Source organism: Girardinichthys multiradiatus, chromosome 10 (assembly GCF_021462225.1).
Source record: "Girardinichthys multiradiatus isolate DD_20200921_A chromosome 10, DD_fGirMul_XY1, whole genome shotgun sequence".
NCBI lineage: Eukaryota > Metazoa > Chordata > Actinopteri > Cyprinodontiformes > Goodeidae > Girardinichthys > Girardinichthys multiradiatus.
In genome coordinates, this window is record NC_061803.1 from 37240768 (window position 1) to 37257729 (window position 16962).

The following is a 16962-nucleotide window of genomic DNA, read 5'->3' on the forward strand; positions in this document are numbered from 1 at the left end:
TCTCTCACCTGTTTCAGCCTTACGTTTCTGGTCAGCTGCTTTCTCTGACCAGCTGACCAGAAGGCCCAGTCTTTTTCTCTTTAAAAAAACACAAAATGTGAGTTGGTTTGTTTCAGTTTTTAGTTTATTCATTTCTGTCCTTGTAGCACATTTTATTTCTAGTTTTATTGTTTTTCCATTCTATTTTATTATTTAGGCCATGGTTTGATCTGTTATAGTGCTGTACAGCACTTTGGTTTGAATAATTTGTTTATGTGCTTTAAAAAAATGGATTTGGATTTAAAATCCTACTGCATGTACAGAACCCAGGTCAGATAGCTTCAAGGTGATTTAAAAAGAAGGAAACAGGTAATCCCTGAAGAAGATACCCATTTATGGTACTGTCCATCATTCTTCAAATCCCATCCTTTACCAACAAGTACTGCATTCCTCTGTGTTTTTCTGATCAATATTTCACCTTCATTAAAGTGTTCCTATAGAGAGACCCTCCAATCTTTAAAGTAGTTCAGTTCGTTCAGTTTACTAAAGATTCAGAACAAACAGTGTGACCCATGGTTCTGATTAACATATGTTATTCCTGGTCTGTTTTTGGTCTGCCTTTTCATGTAACATTTGATATGGTGCTAAACGATTTATGTAACCATTTCATCTAGAACTGCACAGGTCAGGTACTGAACCATTCCTCTGCTGCGCTGAACAAGGGAAACCTCTACAACACTGTGAGAAGGTATTTCCTCTGGTTTTACTTTTAGTTCCACTTAAATATTTCAGATCATCAAACTAAGTTTAATATCAGACAAGGATAACCAGAGAAAATACCCAAAGCCTGTTTTTAAATGATGATTCTATTTATAAAAGGGAAAAAGCAAATCAAACCCACCTAACCCTAACCAAAAACTCAAACTAATAACTGGTTTAACCTCTCCATGGAAGAATGCTGGCCCACTATTCATTCCAGAAATTTAGTAATTTAGGAGCACTGGAGGGTTTTCCAGCAGAAACAGCCTAAGGTAATCCCATAGCATCTAAACTAGATTTAAGTCCATCCTTTAACTAGATCACCCTCTAGAGGTTGACTTACTGATGTGCTTGGATCATTGTCCTGTTGCCTAACCCATGTGTCTGGAACTGCTTAAGCATAAGGTCTGGAACTGACTGGGTTAAAGGATATTCTACTACAGGATATTCTACTGGGGCTGCACTAAGGTACAGTTGTAGCACTGCTGCCTTGCAGCAACAAGCTCCCAGGTTAGAATCCCAGCCTGAGGTCTTTCTGCATGCGGTATGTATGTTCTCACTGTGCATGAGTGGGTTCTCTCTGGGTACTCTGGATTCCTCCAACAGTCTATAACATGCATGGTTACGTGGTCTCCCCCAACAGTTAGGAATCTCTGAGGAATCAGTGCATGCATGGATAGATTTGTATTTTTGTCCTGTGTGTCTCTCTGTTCCTGTATGATGGATGTACCCAATGGCCGCTGGAGATAGGCCACAGCCTATTATTTCCTGACTTCACAGGTTCGGCTGAAATCAGACGTAGGTGTGGCTGGTAAAGGTCGCTCACACTTTATTCATGATTTATCAATTAGGGTCAATAATTTTTCCACATAAGGCCAGTTTAGCACGGATCGCTTTTTTCCTTTATTAAATGAAATTGTAATTTGAAAACTGCTTTTTGTATTTAATCAGGTTATCTTGTCTGATGTTAAACTTTGATCATCTGAAACATTTAAGTAGGACAAACAAGCAAAAACAGAAGATATCTGGAAGGGTTAAATACGTTTACAGCACTGAACACTTTATTCAAGGTCAACCAAAGTGTGAGTGCTCACCTTGCTGCGGAGCTCATCCTCCATGGAGAAATAAACAAAGCGAATGCAAGCAGTGACCAGGGCATCAATGAGACGGACCGTGTCAAGCTTGGCCTGGAACTGAGATGACACCATTCCCATAAAGATCTGCCCACTCAGGGCTTGAACACAGTCTTCCCGCTCCATTCCTTCTCCTATCCCCTCTGTACATTTGACAGAAACAGATGGAACACGTCAGAACTCCTGTTTACTTGTTTGAATGTTCCTGCCCCTGAGTCTAATGCTTCACCATCTGAGCTCCAGCTGTTCCTTAACAAGTTGTGCTTGATCGGGGTGGTGGAGGGCAGCTCAATGCCAGAGAAGAGGCAGGGACCTGAGGCCAGTTCTACACATTTTCCATTCAGCTGGCTGGAGAGTGACACCTGCATGGGTTTGTAAGAAAAGGCAGAGCAGTAACCTGAGAGGCAGGCCCGCTGATAGAAGTCTAGAACCTTTTTCCTGTAACAGAGGAAAAAAGAAGTTTAAAAAGACAAGAATAATGAGAAAACTAAGACAAAGAGATCTAAAATCCAAAACAAGACCTGTCTGAGCCTGATAGGGGGTAGATATCTGTTCCATCCCAGAAGTCTGTACAGGCCTCAAGGATAAGGTCAGCTGAACCATGGGACAGCATCTGGACGCTATCTACAAGCGCATGAAGAGCAACACAAATATTAATGTGTTGGCATGGAAACAATTAAACATATCTATACCAACAAACAGCTGGCATGGGCCTGACCCACACAGGATGTGGGACTTACTGGTGGAGGTGTCTCGCACACACAGTGACATGAGGTGGGAGATGGGGGGCTGGCGCTTTGTGAAGTAGGGCAGGCGGCAGGATGTGAACTCCTTGGTCTTCTCTATTGATGGCAGCTGGTAGAGAGTCAAGTGGATCTCCTGTTCAAACAGCTCCCTGGCACCAGGAGTGAACCCTATGACCCATGCAACAGAAACAACACAAGGAGCTGGTGTCAGGAAACGTCTAACAAAATATTTCATACTAAAAAGGATTTACATACACAGTCTGTACATTAGAAACATCTGTTTATAACGTGCAGCGCTTCTGTTTTACACAAAACTATCTCCAGCTCCACGTTTTTGTTTGTCACTGAGAAGCCTGTTTTAAATAAAGAAAAACTCATAACCACCTGTGTGTTTATCTAAAATATTTAGACTTATAATCAGTTGTAAAAATACTGAAATACAGAAGTTATATAACCCAACAATTAAAATTGAAAAACAAAAAAACAAGACACCTGGAAGTCCTCACTCCCTTTGTATTGGTTCAGCTTTTAAAATACTAATTTTTGGCCAAGACTCTTCTGTTGTTATGATATAACCTTAAAACCCTTTTTAAAGTATAAAATTCTGTGGACAAAATCATAGAAAGTAAAAATTAATATGTGTCGGTTTGTTGGTGTATTTGAATTGGCCAGCACACAAACAGTACAATGAATCACATGTCCAACTTTCCCTACTAGAGTTTCTGCTCTCAGGTGGACAACGGTTTTTGACAGACGAGGCCCAGTGTGTGCATTGCAGACATTATGGGACAAGCAGAACCTGAGCCTGTCTTAATAAGTCATGAGAAACAATCTGTCTTATAAAATGGCCATGATGTTCTAACTATGGGAATCCTTCTGCAGTTCGTTCATCTACAGTTCCCTCCAAAAGAAAGTGTCTAACTTGGACATGAAAAAAGACCAGAGGTCAGTTTTTTAGCTCTGAATTGTATACCACAAAAACTACTATGGAGTTCGCCAGAGACTGAGACTATAAAGGACAACCGTTACCACGTAACATTGTTTTACATGTTCCGTCTCTTATTAATTAAATTGGTATATACGTAACTTATAAAAAGTGGTAGGTTTTAGATGTGGTATGTAATTTTCTAGGTTAGTCTGCAACCCTGCTGTCCTGATTTTACCTCTATAAACAAACTACCACTGAGAGAAGCTGCAGGTAAAACCTAAAATGGCATATTATCAAAGAATAACATGTTAGTATTTCACCTATGAGCCTGGAGAGCTCACAAAGGCCCCAGGGCACGTAGACAGGCAGCACCGAGCCATGACTCTCCTGCAGAGCCAGGTTAGACAGATGGTCAGAGAAGAGGCACAGCTGCTGGGAGACCCTGGCGTTGCACAGGTTCAGCATGATGTTGAGGCCCAGCGGCTTGAGAGAGGGCAGGTGGCCTTGCCAGGAGAGGTCATCAAACTGGATGCTGGTCGGGTTCTGCTGGTCTTGGGTCAGACTCAGCATTTCCAGGTGGTAGTCGCAAACAAAGTCATCTGCCTCTGCTTCTGGGCAGCCCAGAGCGAAATCCTGGGAAAGAAAGACAGAAGAGTCTCATCGACTGGACATCCTTAGCTACATGTATACTTCTGTGGATATTTAGTGTCAGGTTATGCTTCCTAGTCCATGCGATGTATAAAACGTTTTTACAGTTAAACCCAAAATGTTTTATAACACTGACAGATTTATATCAAAAAGTATTTTCATTCAACCAAGACGTTTGTTTCTGATAGGAAATAAGACAATCATCTCTCAGAAGATTATAAAGCCATTTTGAAATTAAGAATTTATCTGTTTTATTTATATTTTACTAAAAGTGGCATGCTGAATTATTAAAATCCTTCTCAGTAATCAGTGGGAACGGCTTTAACTAAGATTACAGCAATCAAAGCCTTCCTTTAACAGCTGAACAGCCTTTCACTCTGAAGTTTTATCTTTGATGATAAACTCCAAGCCTGAGGCCTCCTTGCCATAACCCTAATCGTTGCGTCCCCCAGAGATTCTGCATCAGATTCTAGTCAGGATGCTGACTGGACTGGTCTAAAACATTAATATTATTTTAAGTCAGAAGATACATGTTGGCCACCTTAATGGATTAATAAAAAACTGTTTGTGGAGATTTCTTGGTGAATAATATCACCATGAACCAGTTGATGAGAGCAATGTAACACTATAGATTGTTGTGACCCATCTGTTTAGCATTAGGCTGGTTACTATTTCATAATGTGGCTTAAAAGATAAGCATTGTTGCTTATATAGGTGAGAGAAGAAGGATTAAAACCTGCTGCTCCAGCCATAAACATGAGATCATTTCACAGCGTTTACACTGTAAAGTTGGATTATAATCCTTTCAAAGTCAGAGGCGGTTTGTGACATTGACAGTTTTCAATTCAGTTTATTTTTATAGCGCCAATTCACGACACATGTTGTCTCAAGGCACTTCACAAAAGTCAGGTACATACATTACAATTAATCCTAACCATTGAACAGTGCAGTCAGATTCAGTTATTTATTCAAATTGGATAAAAAGTTGTTTTTGTCTAAGGAAACCCAGCAGATTGCATCCAGTCAGTGACTTGCAGCATTCCCTCCTCCCAGATGAGCATGTAGAGAGAGTGGACAGTGACTGGCGTTGACTTTGCAGCAATCCCTCATACTGAGCATGCATGTAGCGACAGTGAAGAGGAAAAACTCCCTTTTAACAGGAAGAAACCTCCAGCAGAACCAGGCTCAGTGTGAGCGGCCATCTACCACGACCGACTGGAGGTTTGAGAGAACAGAGCAGAGACACAAAAAGAACACAGAAGCACTGATCAAGGAGTACTTTCTATGGGAAGGAAAAGTAAATGTTAATGGATGTAGCTATTTTAGTCGTTTCATCTAGAAAGAAAGAACAGATAAACTCTGAGCCAGTTTTCAAGGTTAGAGTCTGAAAGAGAGCACATAGAGTTAGTCACAGTAGAAGTTCAGTCAGTAGCCATGTCTAGGAGAGAAATAGGGTTAAACACTGAAAGACAGGGCTATGTGGATCATCTGTAGAGGGTGAGCATTAAGTTGTTGCCAGCAGAAGCTTGGATGATGCTCCTCTCCAGAAAGGTGTCACAGGTAGACACAGAATCAGGCCAGGTGTAGCTTCTAGGAAGAGAAAAGATAGAGAACATAAAGTTTAAAACTGAAATAACAGCAAATAATGCAAAATTGGAGAGTAGTGTGAGAATGTAGCGAAGAGGGTGAAAGTGGTCATTATGTCCTCCAGCAGCCTAAGCCTATAGCAGCATAACTACAGAGATAGCTCAGGATAACCTAAACCACTCTAACTATAAGCTTTATCAAAAAGGAAAGTTTTAAGCCTAGCCTTAAAAGTAGACAGTGTGTCAGCCTCATAGATTTTTAAGAACTTAACCCTGAGAGACGTGTCAGCAGGGGCAGCATCATTTCTTTTCTAATCTGTAAATAATTGACAGAGGTTTGTGGTTGTTTATATTTGTTCCATGGAACTTGAACCATTTAAAGCCCTAAAATATTTCTCTGAAGGAAGGATTTACTCCTTCTTTCCACACCATGCTTTGTGGCATGGTGTGGAAACAATCATCTCATCTTGAACGTGACTAAAACAAAGGAGATGATTGTAGATTTTAAGAGAAACAGGAATAAGTCAAAAACTGTTTTTATCATGGGAGAAAAAGTGGAGGTGGTGGAGGAGTATAAATACCTCGGTGTTCACCTGGACAACAGACTAGAGTGGAGATGCAACTGTGAACCCGTCTACAAGAAGGGACAGAGCAGACTATACTTCTTGAGGAAGCTTAGGTCATTTGGTGTTTGCAGCAAGATGCTGCATATCTTCTATAAGTCTGTTGTGGAAAGTGTGATCTCTTCTACCATCATCTGGTGGGGAAGCAGCATCAGAACCAGGGACCTAAAAAAGCTCAACAAGCTGATAAAGAAGGCTGGCTCTGTTCTGGGGACTCCTCTGGAACCTCTGGAGATCATTGTGTAAAGACTGATTCTTCATAAAATGAACATTATGGAGAACCCTGAGCATCCTCTTCATCAGACTGTCCTACAACAACAGAGTGTCTTCAGTCAGAGGCTTCTTCAGATCTGCTGTAAGACGGACGCTACAGGAGATCCTTCCTGCCCACAGCCATCAGCATCTACAACGACTCTTTGAAGAAACCTTCATAATATGAGCTATAACAACATTTAATTTCCCTTTAGGATGAATAAAGTATTTTTGAATTGAATTGATGGGGATAATAAATAACTTATAAAATAAACAGCATTACTTTTTCCAGTTATGAGTAATCATATGAATTACTTTTTTCAGTGTTACAGAGGCGTTACCGTGAATTATATGGGGCGTGTTATAAACTATCATCCTTGGTTGCTAACAGCCACAGAAGCTAAGCTTTTTTTCTTTGGTGAAGGGAGGAGCAAGGGGGGGGGGGGACAATTGCAAAAGTGATGAAGACTGGCTAAGGTAGAATAAGCTTTCATTGTAAGCCAATCAGAGGCAGTATTCATTTTACACACAAACCAGAAACGCACACAGCAGCCCTACTCAGGCAAGCTAGCAGATGTAAGCTGCAACAATGGCGGGTCTGGAGGGAAAGATTGAGTTTTCAAAGTGAAGGTACAGAGAGTATTTTATTCTCCTTGAGTTAAAAGACAAGAAAGTACATATGAAAGTTTAAAGTTCTGTGTAAATTGGCTACTTGTCTGTGTAATTCCACTTTATACAACTGGCTTGTGAAATCTTAGAAATAAAATCTAAATTCGTAGACATATTTAAACTTAAAAAAGTAAAGCAATATTTGCTTTCCCTGTTAACTAGTTACGTTTATAGTGGAGTAAATCGGTTACTTTTTGGTAGAAGTAACTAGTAACTATAACTAATTACTTTTTTAAAGAAGCATGCCCAACACTACTCTTTCCCCACAGACGGCTATAAACAGACTTTAATGATTTACAATCTGTTACAGTTAAAGTTGACAGAAAATACTGACTATAGACTATTTTAAATGAAAATATTAAATAAAATCAACAAACTCTCCCTCCACTAAACTCAATTAGTGGCACCATCTTAGTCAAAATCAGACACAATACTGCCTAGTAATGTTAATGTTTCTTTTAATGCCCGCAGTTTACAGGCAGCTTAGGCTGAGAACACAGAGCATTTATTTCCTCCAGCGCTAAACAACTAAATCTGTTCAACTTCAACTTCTCTGCCTCAAACAAAGGTGACCTATTGAGTGACCCTCAGAGATAATATTCAGATGTTCCTACCACAAACTCCAGCTGCTCTGCATGCAGACTGTTCACCGTTATTTCCTCTGACAAACATTACTTCTGTAATTTGTAATGTAGACTCAAACTAGACACACAGACCTATGGAATATGAATGAATGAATGAACATTATTCACTGCAGATGTCGGAATAATTCAATAATATAAGGTATTCCTAAATAAATGTTATTGCAATAATATCTTAGTTGTGTGATTCTCTAACGTCTTTACTCCTTGCTCTATATTAATAAATGATATAGAGTTAGTTATGAAGTTGGGATTATTATTATAGTTGTGTTTTAGTCCGAGTGTTCCTGTTCCCCAGCCTGTACCTGCTCATCCTCGCCTCCCTCAGTGTCATGGCTGAAGCTGACGTTTGATCCAGAGCGGTGTTTGGTTCGATAATGTGTGGGTTGACAAGGCCATCGCAGTCTGACCGCTTCAGATGAGCCAGCCACATCAACTGACGTCTCACTGGGCTCGGCTGTTTCCCCCAGCTGGGTGGTGGGCTCCTCTGGTGGACACAGTAGAGTCTCCGCTTCCTGAGACTGTGCAGCACAAAATAGATATTACACTGAGACAAGTAGAAATAAAAAAAGACCAGAACATGGTAGGAGTTTTTAGTTAAAAATTAAAATGATGTAGAGGCAGAACACAGAAACAAACACACCCTATCCCTCTCATCTTCAGTCTCCATCCGGCTGTAGGAATTTACAGACAGGTCATCTTGGAGGTCATCCTGGCTGTTGTGAGGTGGTTCCACTCTCCCACTGAAGAACAGTACTGTCTCTGGACTTGGGTTCGGCCACGAGAGGATCCCCTGCTTGTCCACACAGCACAGCACCTGCATACAAAAAGGTACAAACAGTATTAATCAAAGTCATAAAGATATATACCTGTGGTAACATCTCTATAAGAAGTTCCCCTTTCCTGCATTTTGAAGTTATTCTGACATTTGGACCAACTTTTCTGTTATTCTCAATATGAATTCAATTTGTTTCCGGATTACACTGCATCTATATTTAAAAAATAAAAAGTCACTTGTGCATGTAACCACCCTAAAGTATTTCAATGAGATCAACATCTGGGTTTTTCACTACAGGACATTTCATGTCTTAATTTAGGGGTTCTTGCATGTTCAGCCTGCTTCAGGTCATTTTACAACTTTAACTAGGCCCGGGGCTTCAGGTTTCTTAATTGTCAACCAGTCCTTGGCGGGTTTACTGGTATGTTTTGGGCCATTGTCATGTTGCAGGGTCCAGAACGCCCTCTGACTCACGGAAGAGAACTGACTCCCATTCTGGCTGCTTCACACTTGGCTCTGAACTGCTACAGTGCACTCTGAAGGTCATGCCTTGAAGATGCCAGAACCACATCATTCCCAAAAGGAATGACGAGACCCTAAATTGTTTTCTTTTTTGCCAGGAATGTGGAGACAGATCTTTCTTTTGTTCTATTGAGATTGGACAGAGCTTTTTACAGATCCACAAAACACATGTAAACTTATAACCAAACTCCAAAAACCTCAGCAGTTCCGCATTGGTATCTACTGGTCCAGTTTAACATGTCTATTTTATTCAAATTAAGTTAATTAAAATATTTTATTCAATAGAAAACATCCCCACAAAAATACCACTGGTGTAAACTACAATCTGAAACATAACAAGAGTCAGATTAAACACACGTGAAGTTCAACTAATTATTCCTCAGGAGGAAGATTTTAGCTTTCCAAAACGTACAGACTAATAATAGATATCAGACACTGCAGGGTCTTAATAATCATCACTGGTAAGTAGACAGACACATTGTTAAGCTCTTAACTTGTTCTGCTGAACAAAAACGTTTTGTTCAAATTAATCCATATTTTTTCAATCTGGGCTAATTTTCTGTGTAATCATTGAAGTAATTACATCATAACGCATGGAATACTTAGAATTTGATTATAAAAACAAAATAGAATGTAAAAATGAATGTAAACAGTGTCTAACTCACAGTGACAGAGCCCAGAGTGTGCAGAAGGCTGGATGTATAGCACAGAGTCTCAGATTCTCCCTTCAAGACGCCAACCATGTGTCTCCATACACAGCGCATCATCTCCTGTATTTGTGACACATGAGAAAGTTAACAAGACGCTTTCTAAACCAAGAACCTCCAAATAAGAGTGCAGGAGTTTACTACTGAGGAGAAAAATTAAGACCCTTCCCAGTTGTAAATCACAGAAAATGCATGGATCAGCATCTCAGTACAGGTTGAGGATGAAGTCAAATATCCATACAGATATTCAGATTCTGATTGGATGAAATCAACGAAAGCTTTTCAACAGGAAAAGAATTAAGAGAAAGGAACCATTCAGCTGACTAAACTGTATATGGGTGGTTAGGTTACACAACATGGTAATCAAATGTATGGATTAAACTGGCCAGTTTATGTTATCCATGGTTCATTCCCTAAAAACTACATTTAAGTCTGTTGCGATTTCACTGGATAAAATGGACACTTGCATCAAACCGACCTATATATTCTGTTTATGTAACTTATGTTACTCTACAGAGCAGAGCATTAATATGTGCAGATATACAAGCTTTGCTTTTAGAGGGCTATTCTGTATGGCTGCAGAAAACTCCTGAACCAAATGCTCAAAACACTGCTAGGTTTCTGGATAATTTGTCAAGTACAAACATAAGGAAGCAATTCATGAAACGAACCAGGGCCCAATGCAATGCACAGATTTTATTTTATAAGAACCAACTATAGATTGGACTGGAACCTTCATTCTGCACGGATGCTGACAGTGATGGACAAGCAGACTGACCATGGGTCCAGTCTGACCAGCAAGCCCCATCCCCACTGCACATGAAACATGGTCCAGTGTATGTTATAAGAACAAGGTGTGCTGTGGCAAACTCAGACCCTGATTCAATTCTACAATATGTCACAAGGTCCTCTGCCCTGCAGAGTGTTTAATAGATTTGTTGGTCATCTGCTGTGTTGGAATGTCTCATTATTAAGGCGATAACAGCAGACAAAACCTTCTACTGTATATAAATAAACTGAATTGAACAGAACACATACGCAAAGAAAGTACTGGATCTTAGGAATTTGCACAGATAAAGGTTTCGTCTTAGAGAAAAGGCGATGCTAATGAAAATATGAAAAAACATCCTGACAGGCTCAGATGATCCTAACCCAGCCTGGCTAAAAATAGCTAAAAATGTTAAGAACCAACTAATGTTTTCCAATATAGATAGAACAACATATCTGGGGTTTATCTGTTTTTAAATGGAATAATTGCATTGCATTTCCTTAATAGAATTACTAGTAATGTTATTTTAAATATGTGCCTTGTCATTAGATTAGGAACTTCCGCTTTTCATTTTCCACACATATTGACATCCCATGGAAGAAAATGTATCCATCCTCTTTGACACAAGAGGATTGGTATGTTTTTCCTCATCACACCTAAAAACAGAAATAAATGGTGGTTCTTTAAAACTGAAAAAATATTTCCTGTAACAGATGTTTATCAAACATTGTGTTGTCCTTTTTCAAACAGTCATGTAACATTAGCGGCTCTTTGGATTGTAAAGGTTGCAGACACCTGGTCTACAGAGTCCTGCCAATGACGTTATTTTCTGATTAAGGTGTTTTAATAAAAAATAAAACACTCCTGCCTTAGAGGACCACCAGTACACAGTCTGATTTCCAGTCATGAAGTGCATGCAGACAAGTAGACATGAGAGGACTAAAACACAACAGGATAGTCTCATTGCTACATTTGACATGTTCTCTGGATTTATGTGGAGCAATGAAGAACAGTGATATTTTTATATGGACTGACACCTTGGTGACAAAGCATGGCAACAGCAGATGACAGTGTTTTGAGCAGAAGCTGAGAAACATGGTAGAAACAGAAGCATGTATGAAATTAGGAAAGAGTATCTTTCAAACATTCACCTCCAGAGGTGCTTGGTGAAGATGGCCTGACTAATGATCAGACATAACGTGACCCAAACAGAGTCATTATTAAGAAAATCGCTTGCTGTGCAAATTAAACACAAAAGGAACCCATGTGATTTAAACGGAAAGAATGAATGTGATATAGAGGGTGCCCTGGATCATAAACTGTTCAATATTTCCATAAGAAATAATAATAATGATTTTACTAAAAGAAACTTATGGTAAAGGATTACAGGAACTGTGGGGCTGGGGTCCACAAGGGGAAGCTGCAGGACACTGAGCAAATGAAAGACAGCAAGGTTCAGGTGGAGCTGGGATTTAAGCAGGTGGTTTGTGTGCAAGACAGCGAAGGGTTATACCTGCGAGGAAACTGCTTCGGTGTAGCTGCTTAGAGTGTCCTCAGAGAACTTAGCAAGCTAGGGCAGAAGAAGAAGCTAGTTAAAACCCAGAGGGAGGCTGGCAGCACATCTCCTCTGTGTGTGTGTTTAAGGACAGGAAAACACCTGATACCACCTGATGAGAGGATAGATCCGCCAACATTAGCAGTGGCCAGAGTTTTTTCCTCTTTATCTGTAAACAGGTCAACGGCTGCAGGTAGAAGCTCACGTCTGCTTCTTTAAAACCACTAATAATCACCTAAAAGATTGTTTTAAGTGAAACTTTAGATTTATGATGTTGGATGTATTTCTGTAAAACAATCTGTTGTCATTGAAAGGTTCATTGCATATATAGTTTTTACTGTATGTTGTTTCCCAGCCATTAGAGCCAGTATGGTTGATCAGATAGGAGAGGCTTCAGCTTCAGCCCAGGGTTTTGTTAATACTGTCCTCTTATTTTTAATCTGTTTCCACACCATATATATATATACTTGTTCCTATTCCGTTAGGAACGGACCTTTGCTGCTAATTGAGACACAAGAAAAGAAACTTCTTTCCTGTTATTACATATATTAAACCTACAGGCACAAACAGTGTGCCGTTAAATCAGACTAAACCTTTTCCTGTTTTAGTTCAGCTAGGATGATGAAAATTGTTTCAATATGCTAAATGACTGATCAATGACAGTTAATTAGTTTTATTACTTTGTTCAAATTCAGAAGTTTCCATCAATTTCTTGAGTATTTGGTGGAACTGTCTTTAAACTGTATGAATTGGGTCAACATTTTGGGTTTCCACCCACAAACTTCTCACAGTAGTTTGCAGGAGGTTTGGTCCATTCCTCGTGACAGAACCAGTGTAACTTGGTCAGGTTTATAGGTTGCCTTGCTTACACACACCTTATGTCCACTAAAGTTCCCTAGGACTGAGATCAGGACTTTGTGATGGACACTCCAGAACATTGACTTTGTTGTCCTTCAGCCACTTTGTAGCTGATCTGATGTTATGCTGAGGCGAAGTTATCCTCCATATTCAACCATGGTCATTATGGTCAAACATTCCAGTTTGAGGTCCATCAGACCACATGACATGTCTCCAAACATTAAGCTCTTTGTCCATGAGTGCATTAACAAACTGTAATCTGGCTTCTTTCTCTCTGAGTGGCCTTTCAATCCATGTTGGTACAGGTCTTGTTTCACTCTGGATAATAACATTAACTGAGCAGCTTCAGCAGCATCTTCACAAGTTCTTTAGCTTTTTCTCTAGTGTTGATTCACACATTTCAGACCTAAACCCATTAATCTTTGGGTCACAGAACCCATCTCCTTCCTGAACATCATGATGGCTGGACATTCCCATGCTGTTTATACCTGCATATAACTGTTTGAGCAGATGAACGTGGAACCTTCAAGCATCTGGACATTGGACGCAGGGATGAACCAGACATGTGGAGGTCCACAGTTCTCCTCCTAATATCTGGGCTGATTTCTCTGGATATTTCCATGATGTCACAACAGGAAGTAGAGTGTTTGCAGTTCTGCCTTAAGACCCATACACAGTATGGCCCTCCATTTAACAGAGATTTTTGAATAAACTAGTCAGGAGCTTACAAAGAAGAGGCATAGTAATCTTAGTGTATCCAACGTCTGAATTTGAAGAAAGCAATCAAAAGTCAATAATATAAGGAAAAACTATCTCTCTCTCATTCTGGTTTTTAGCAAACAGAAATAACCAACAGGTAATCTTCACTGACCTAAGCCAGGAAAGGTTCAGTCTGGTTTCATGTCAGACTGCGAGAAAAACATTTTGTGTCCCTTTACACATTGTATGTAAATTTCTGGTTTGTTCTGTTCACAAACCTTTAAGACAAATCCAGCCTTCAATGTCCAAGTGTCACCAGTGAGCTGGTGGTTCTAACACTCGGTCCAAGTGGCAAGGACACGTGTAGCCCCTTTATCTTTGATCGAAACACCCTGACCGTAGCGTTTCTTAATGAGCTTATTGATTTGATTGCTCTGCTGTGCTGGACCGTACTACAGCTGCTATAACAGAACAATGAACCCAGTGGTTAGTTAGCTTGATACCAAATACAGCAGCATCTAAGAGCCATGAAGATCAGCTACTATTCATCTGTTAGGAAGGGGAGGGGCTGATTAATTCATTCAAACATATTAACAGATTGACAATTTGTTTCTGAGTTTAGATCTTCTCAACAACTCCACACTTAGCAAATATCATCACATTTCATTTGAGAAATTACATACTGTATCCAAATTTAACAAACCATAAACCTAAACCTGAGCCACAAAAAGCTCAAACTGGCTGCTATTCTGATTAAACAGGTTTCCCCAACAACTCAGACAGAGGGATGGGAACACAACTGCCTGCAGTCTAAACTCAGTGTGAAGAAACCATGGCTTTAGTACAACATACCTATGATACATCACTGAGCTGTGAGATTCACCCAAATTATAAAAGACACACATACCACTGTCAGTTCCCTGCTTGGTGCAACTAATATGACCTTTTCACTTGCAGACTCAGGCATTGCTTTATTTCAATCTATGAGGGTCTTTGGACCAGCTGCTTTCATGTCTTCGGACCTACATTCATTACAAAAAGTTCTAGTAGTTCCAGAGTAAGGTTCCAGGATGTTCTCTTGCTGTCTGTACCAAAGGGTCATAAAGAGTCTGGAAAATATGATAATTTAAATATGCTGAACCTTAAGCCTGGAAGTCTTTGTAGAAAAATTTGTTTTACTTTAACGTTTTTTAGGGACTTCTAATGACTTGGAGGCAGAAACATGGCTGTAGATGTTTTGCCTAATTAAATTAGTTGAAAACACTAATGATTTAAGTTTGTATGTGGTCTGTTGCTGTAATTTGTTGTGTCTTAACTGGTGATGCTGGTATTTAATCTTAATCATAGGCAACATGAGGCTGATAGAATTTAATATGCACAAGTTCACCCTCGGATGTTACTATGATAAATATTACAAAAAGATATAAGAAAGCTGCAGGAGTTCTGCAGGACAGACACACTTCAATAACATGTAGTCTGAAAACGGTTAATTTAGCCTGGGTGTCTCAAAATGTAAAACGAACCTTATAATAAAAACAGGTAGGAAACAAAATTCAGCAGAAACTGAAAGATAGTGACCCATATTCAACCCTGTCATTTTTACTATCCAAATGAATGCTCAGACCATCTGTATTATTCACACCCTTGACAGATTTATATCCAGAATTATTTAGTTCAACCTAGAAGTTTGTTTCCATATCAAAAATAAGACATCAGCACCTCTCAAAATATAATGAACCAATATGAAAGAAGAATTAGTTTTTAAATAAATAATTCATTGTTTTTATTAACAGTTATTAACAGTTTTATTAACAGTTTATTAAAAAGGGAAGGTTCATTTAAACCCTTCTCAATAGTTGGAACAGTGGAAAATGTTTTCTAACATTACAGCAATCAAAGCCTTCCTATAACAGCTGAGCAGCTTTTTCCATGTTTCTTCTGCTGTTCTGATTATTTATCTATGGTGTTGAGCTCTAGGTTTTTGAGGTTGAAAGACCTCCTTCCCATGACCCTAATCTTGCTTGACCACTCTGGCTGGGCCACTCCAAAATGATAATATTACTTCCAGGTAACATTAAGTGATTATTATAAACCTAAATCTGCCAGGACTATGAATCATTTTCAGGCTAATTGTAAAAGTACTGAATATTGCTCTGTGTGTGTGTGTGTGTGTGTGTGTGTATGTGTGTGTGTGTGTGTGTCCTACCAAGCCAGCTGGTGATGCATGACTGAACTCAGAAAGGATCCTGGCCTCTCCAAAGGCATTAACCAGCACCCACATGACAGGGAAGAGCAGGGGCAGAATGGGCAAGACAGCCATAAGCTGCAAAGACATTTTCAAACTTAGATTTCAGTCCACTCATCCCTTCATTATTGTATAAACTCTATTTTCAACAATTTATGAACATTCCTAGTTAGTTTCCAGGAAACAGTGGGTCCGTTATTCCCCCCTGCATTTCCACTGCATATTTACAAGGTAGAAACAGATTACCAGGGTAGGAATTTTACCCAGGAAAAAGTTCCTGGTAAGGAGATAGGACCTTTTTATTCATCTGGAACTGTTGGATGGAGTTCAGTGGGGGGAGAGTTAGTTGTTCAATATTACCATTTAAATAGTGTACAGAAGATATTTTTTGTCAACTTTAACTGTAAAAGATTCTAAATCATCTATTTCTGTTTACAGCCATGTCTGGGGAAAGAGGAGAGAAAAATCCTACCATTGGAGAAATATTTTAGGGCTTTAAATGGTTTATGCTCTGCGGCAAAATTAACCACAATCCTCTGTGAATCATTTCAGATTACAAAGAAATGCTGGTGCTGCTGTCTCATCATGTCTCATCTCTCCTCTCAGATATCTGTTAATGTTAGAAACAGCAATCACTCCCCTTCTTTCACTTCATGATTAGGGCTCTGAAACATAGAAATCTGCCATCTGTAAAATCTATTTTTGTTAAACCTTTCCATGGACTTGGCAGCAACTGTATATACAGGTCCTTCTCAAAATATTAGCATATTGTGATAAAATTCATTAATTTCCATAATGTAATGATGAAAATTTAATATTCATATATTTTAGATTCATTGAACACTAACTGAAATATTTCAGGTCT

The 16962-nt window shown here is 39.4% G+C and overlaps 1 protein-coding gene across 4 annotated transcripts in view; it reads right to left on the reverse strand.

The window, feature by feature from the left end:
• Window positions 1-16962, reverse strand: part of tmem94 (transmembrane protein 94) — a 71001-nt gene that overhangs the window by 23486 nt on the left and 30553 nt on the right. For 3 of the 4 annotated variants that reach the window (XM_047376771.1, XM_047376770.1, XM_047376773.1), the window contains 10 exons: window positions 16059-16175; window positions 12254-12310; window positions 9930-10034; window positions 8608-8781; window positions 8270-8485; window positions 3866-4178; window positions 2612-2785; window positions 2393-2495; window positions 2101-2309; window positions 1833-2014 (listed from right to left, as the gene is read on the reverse strand). In XM_047376771.1, coding sequence (XP_047232727.1) covers window positions 1833-2014; window positions 2101-2309; window positions 2393-2495; window positions 2612-2785; window positions 3866-4178; window positions 8270-8485; window positions 8608-8781; window positions 9930-10034; window positions 12254-12310; window positions 16059-16175 — 1650 coding nt within the window. The remainder of the gene's footprint in view (window positions 1-1832; window positions 2015-2100; window positions 2310-2392; window positions 2496-2611; window positions 2786-3865; window positions 4179-8269; window positions 8486-8607; window positions 8782-9929; window positions 10035-12253; window positions 12311-16058; window positions 16176-16962) is intronic. The other variant, XM_047376772.1, reaches the window with a different exon arrangement.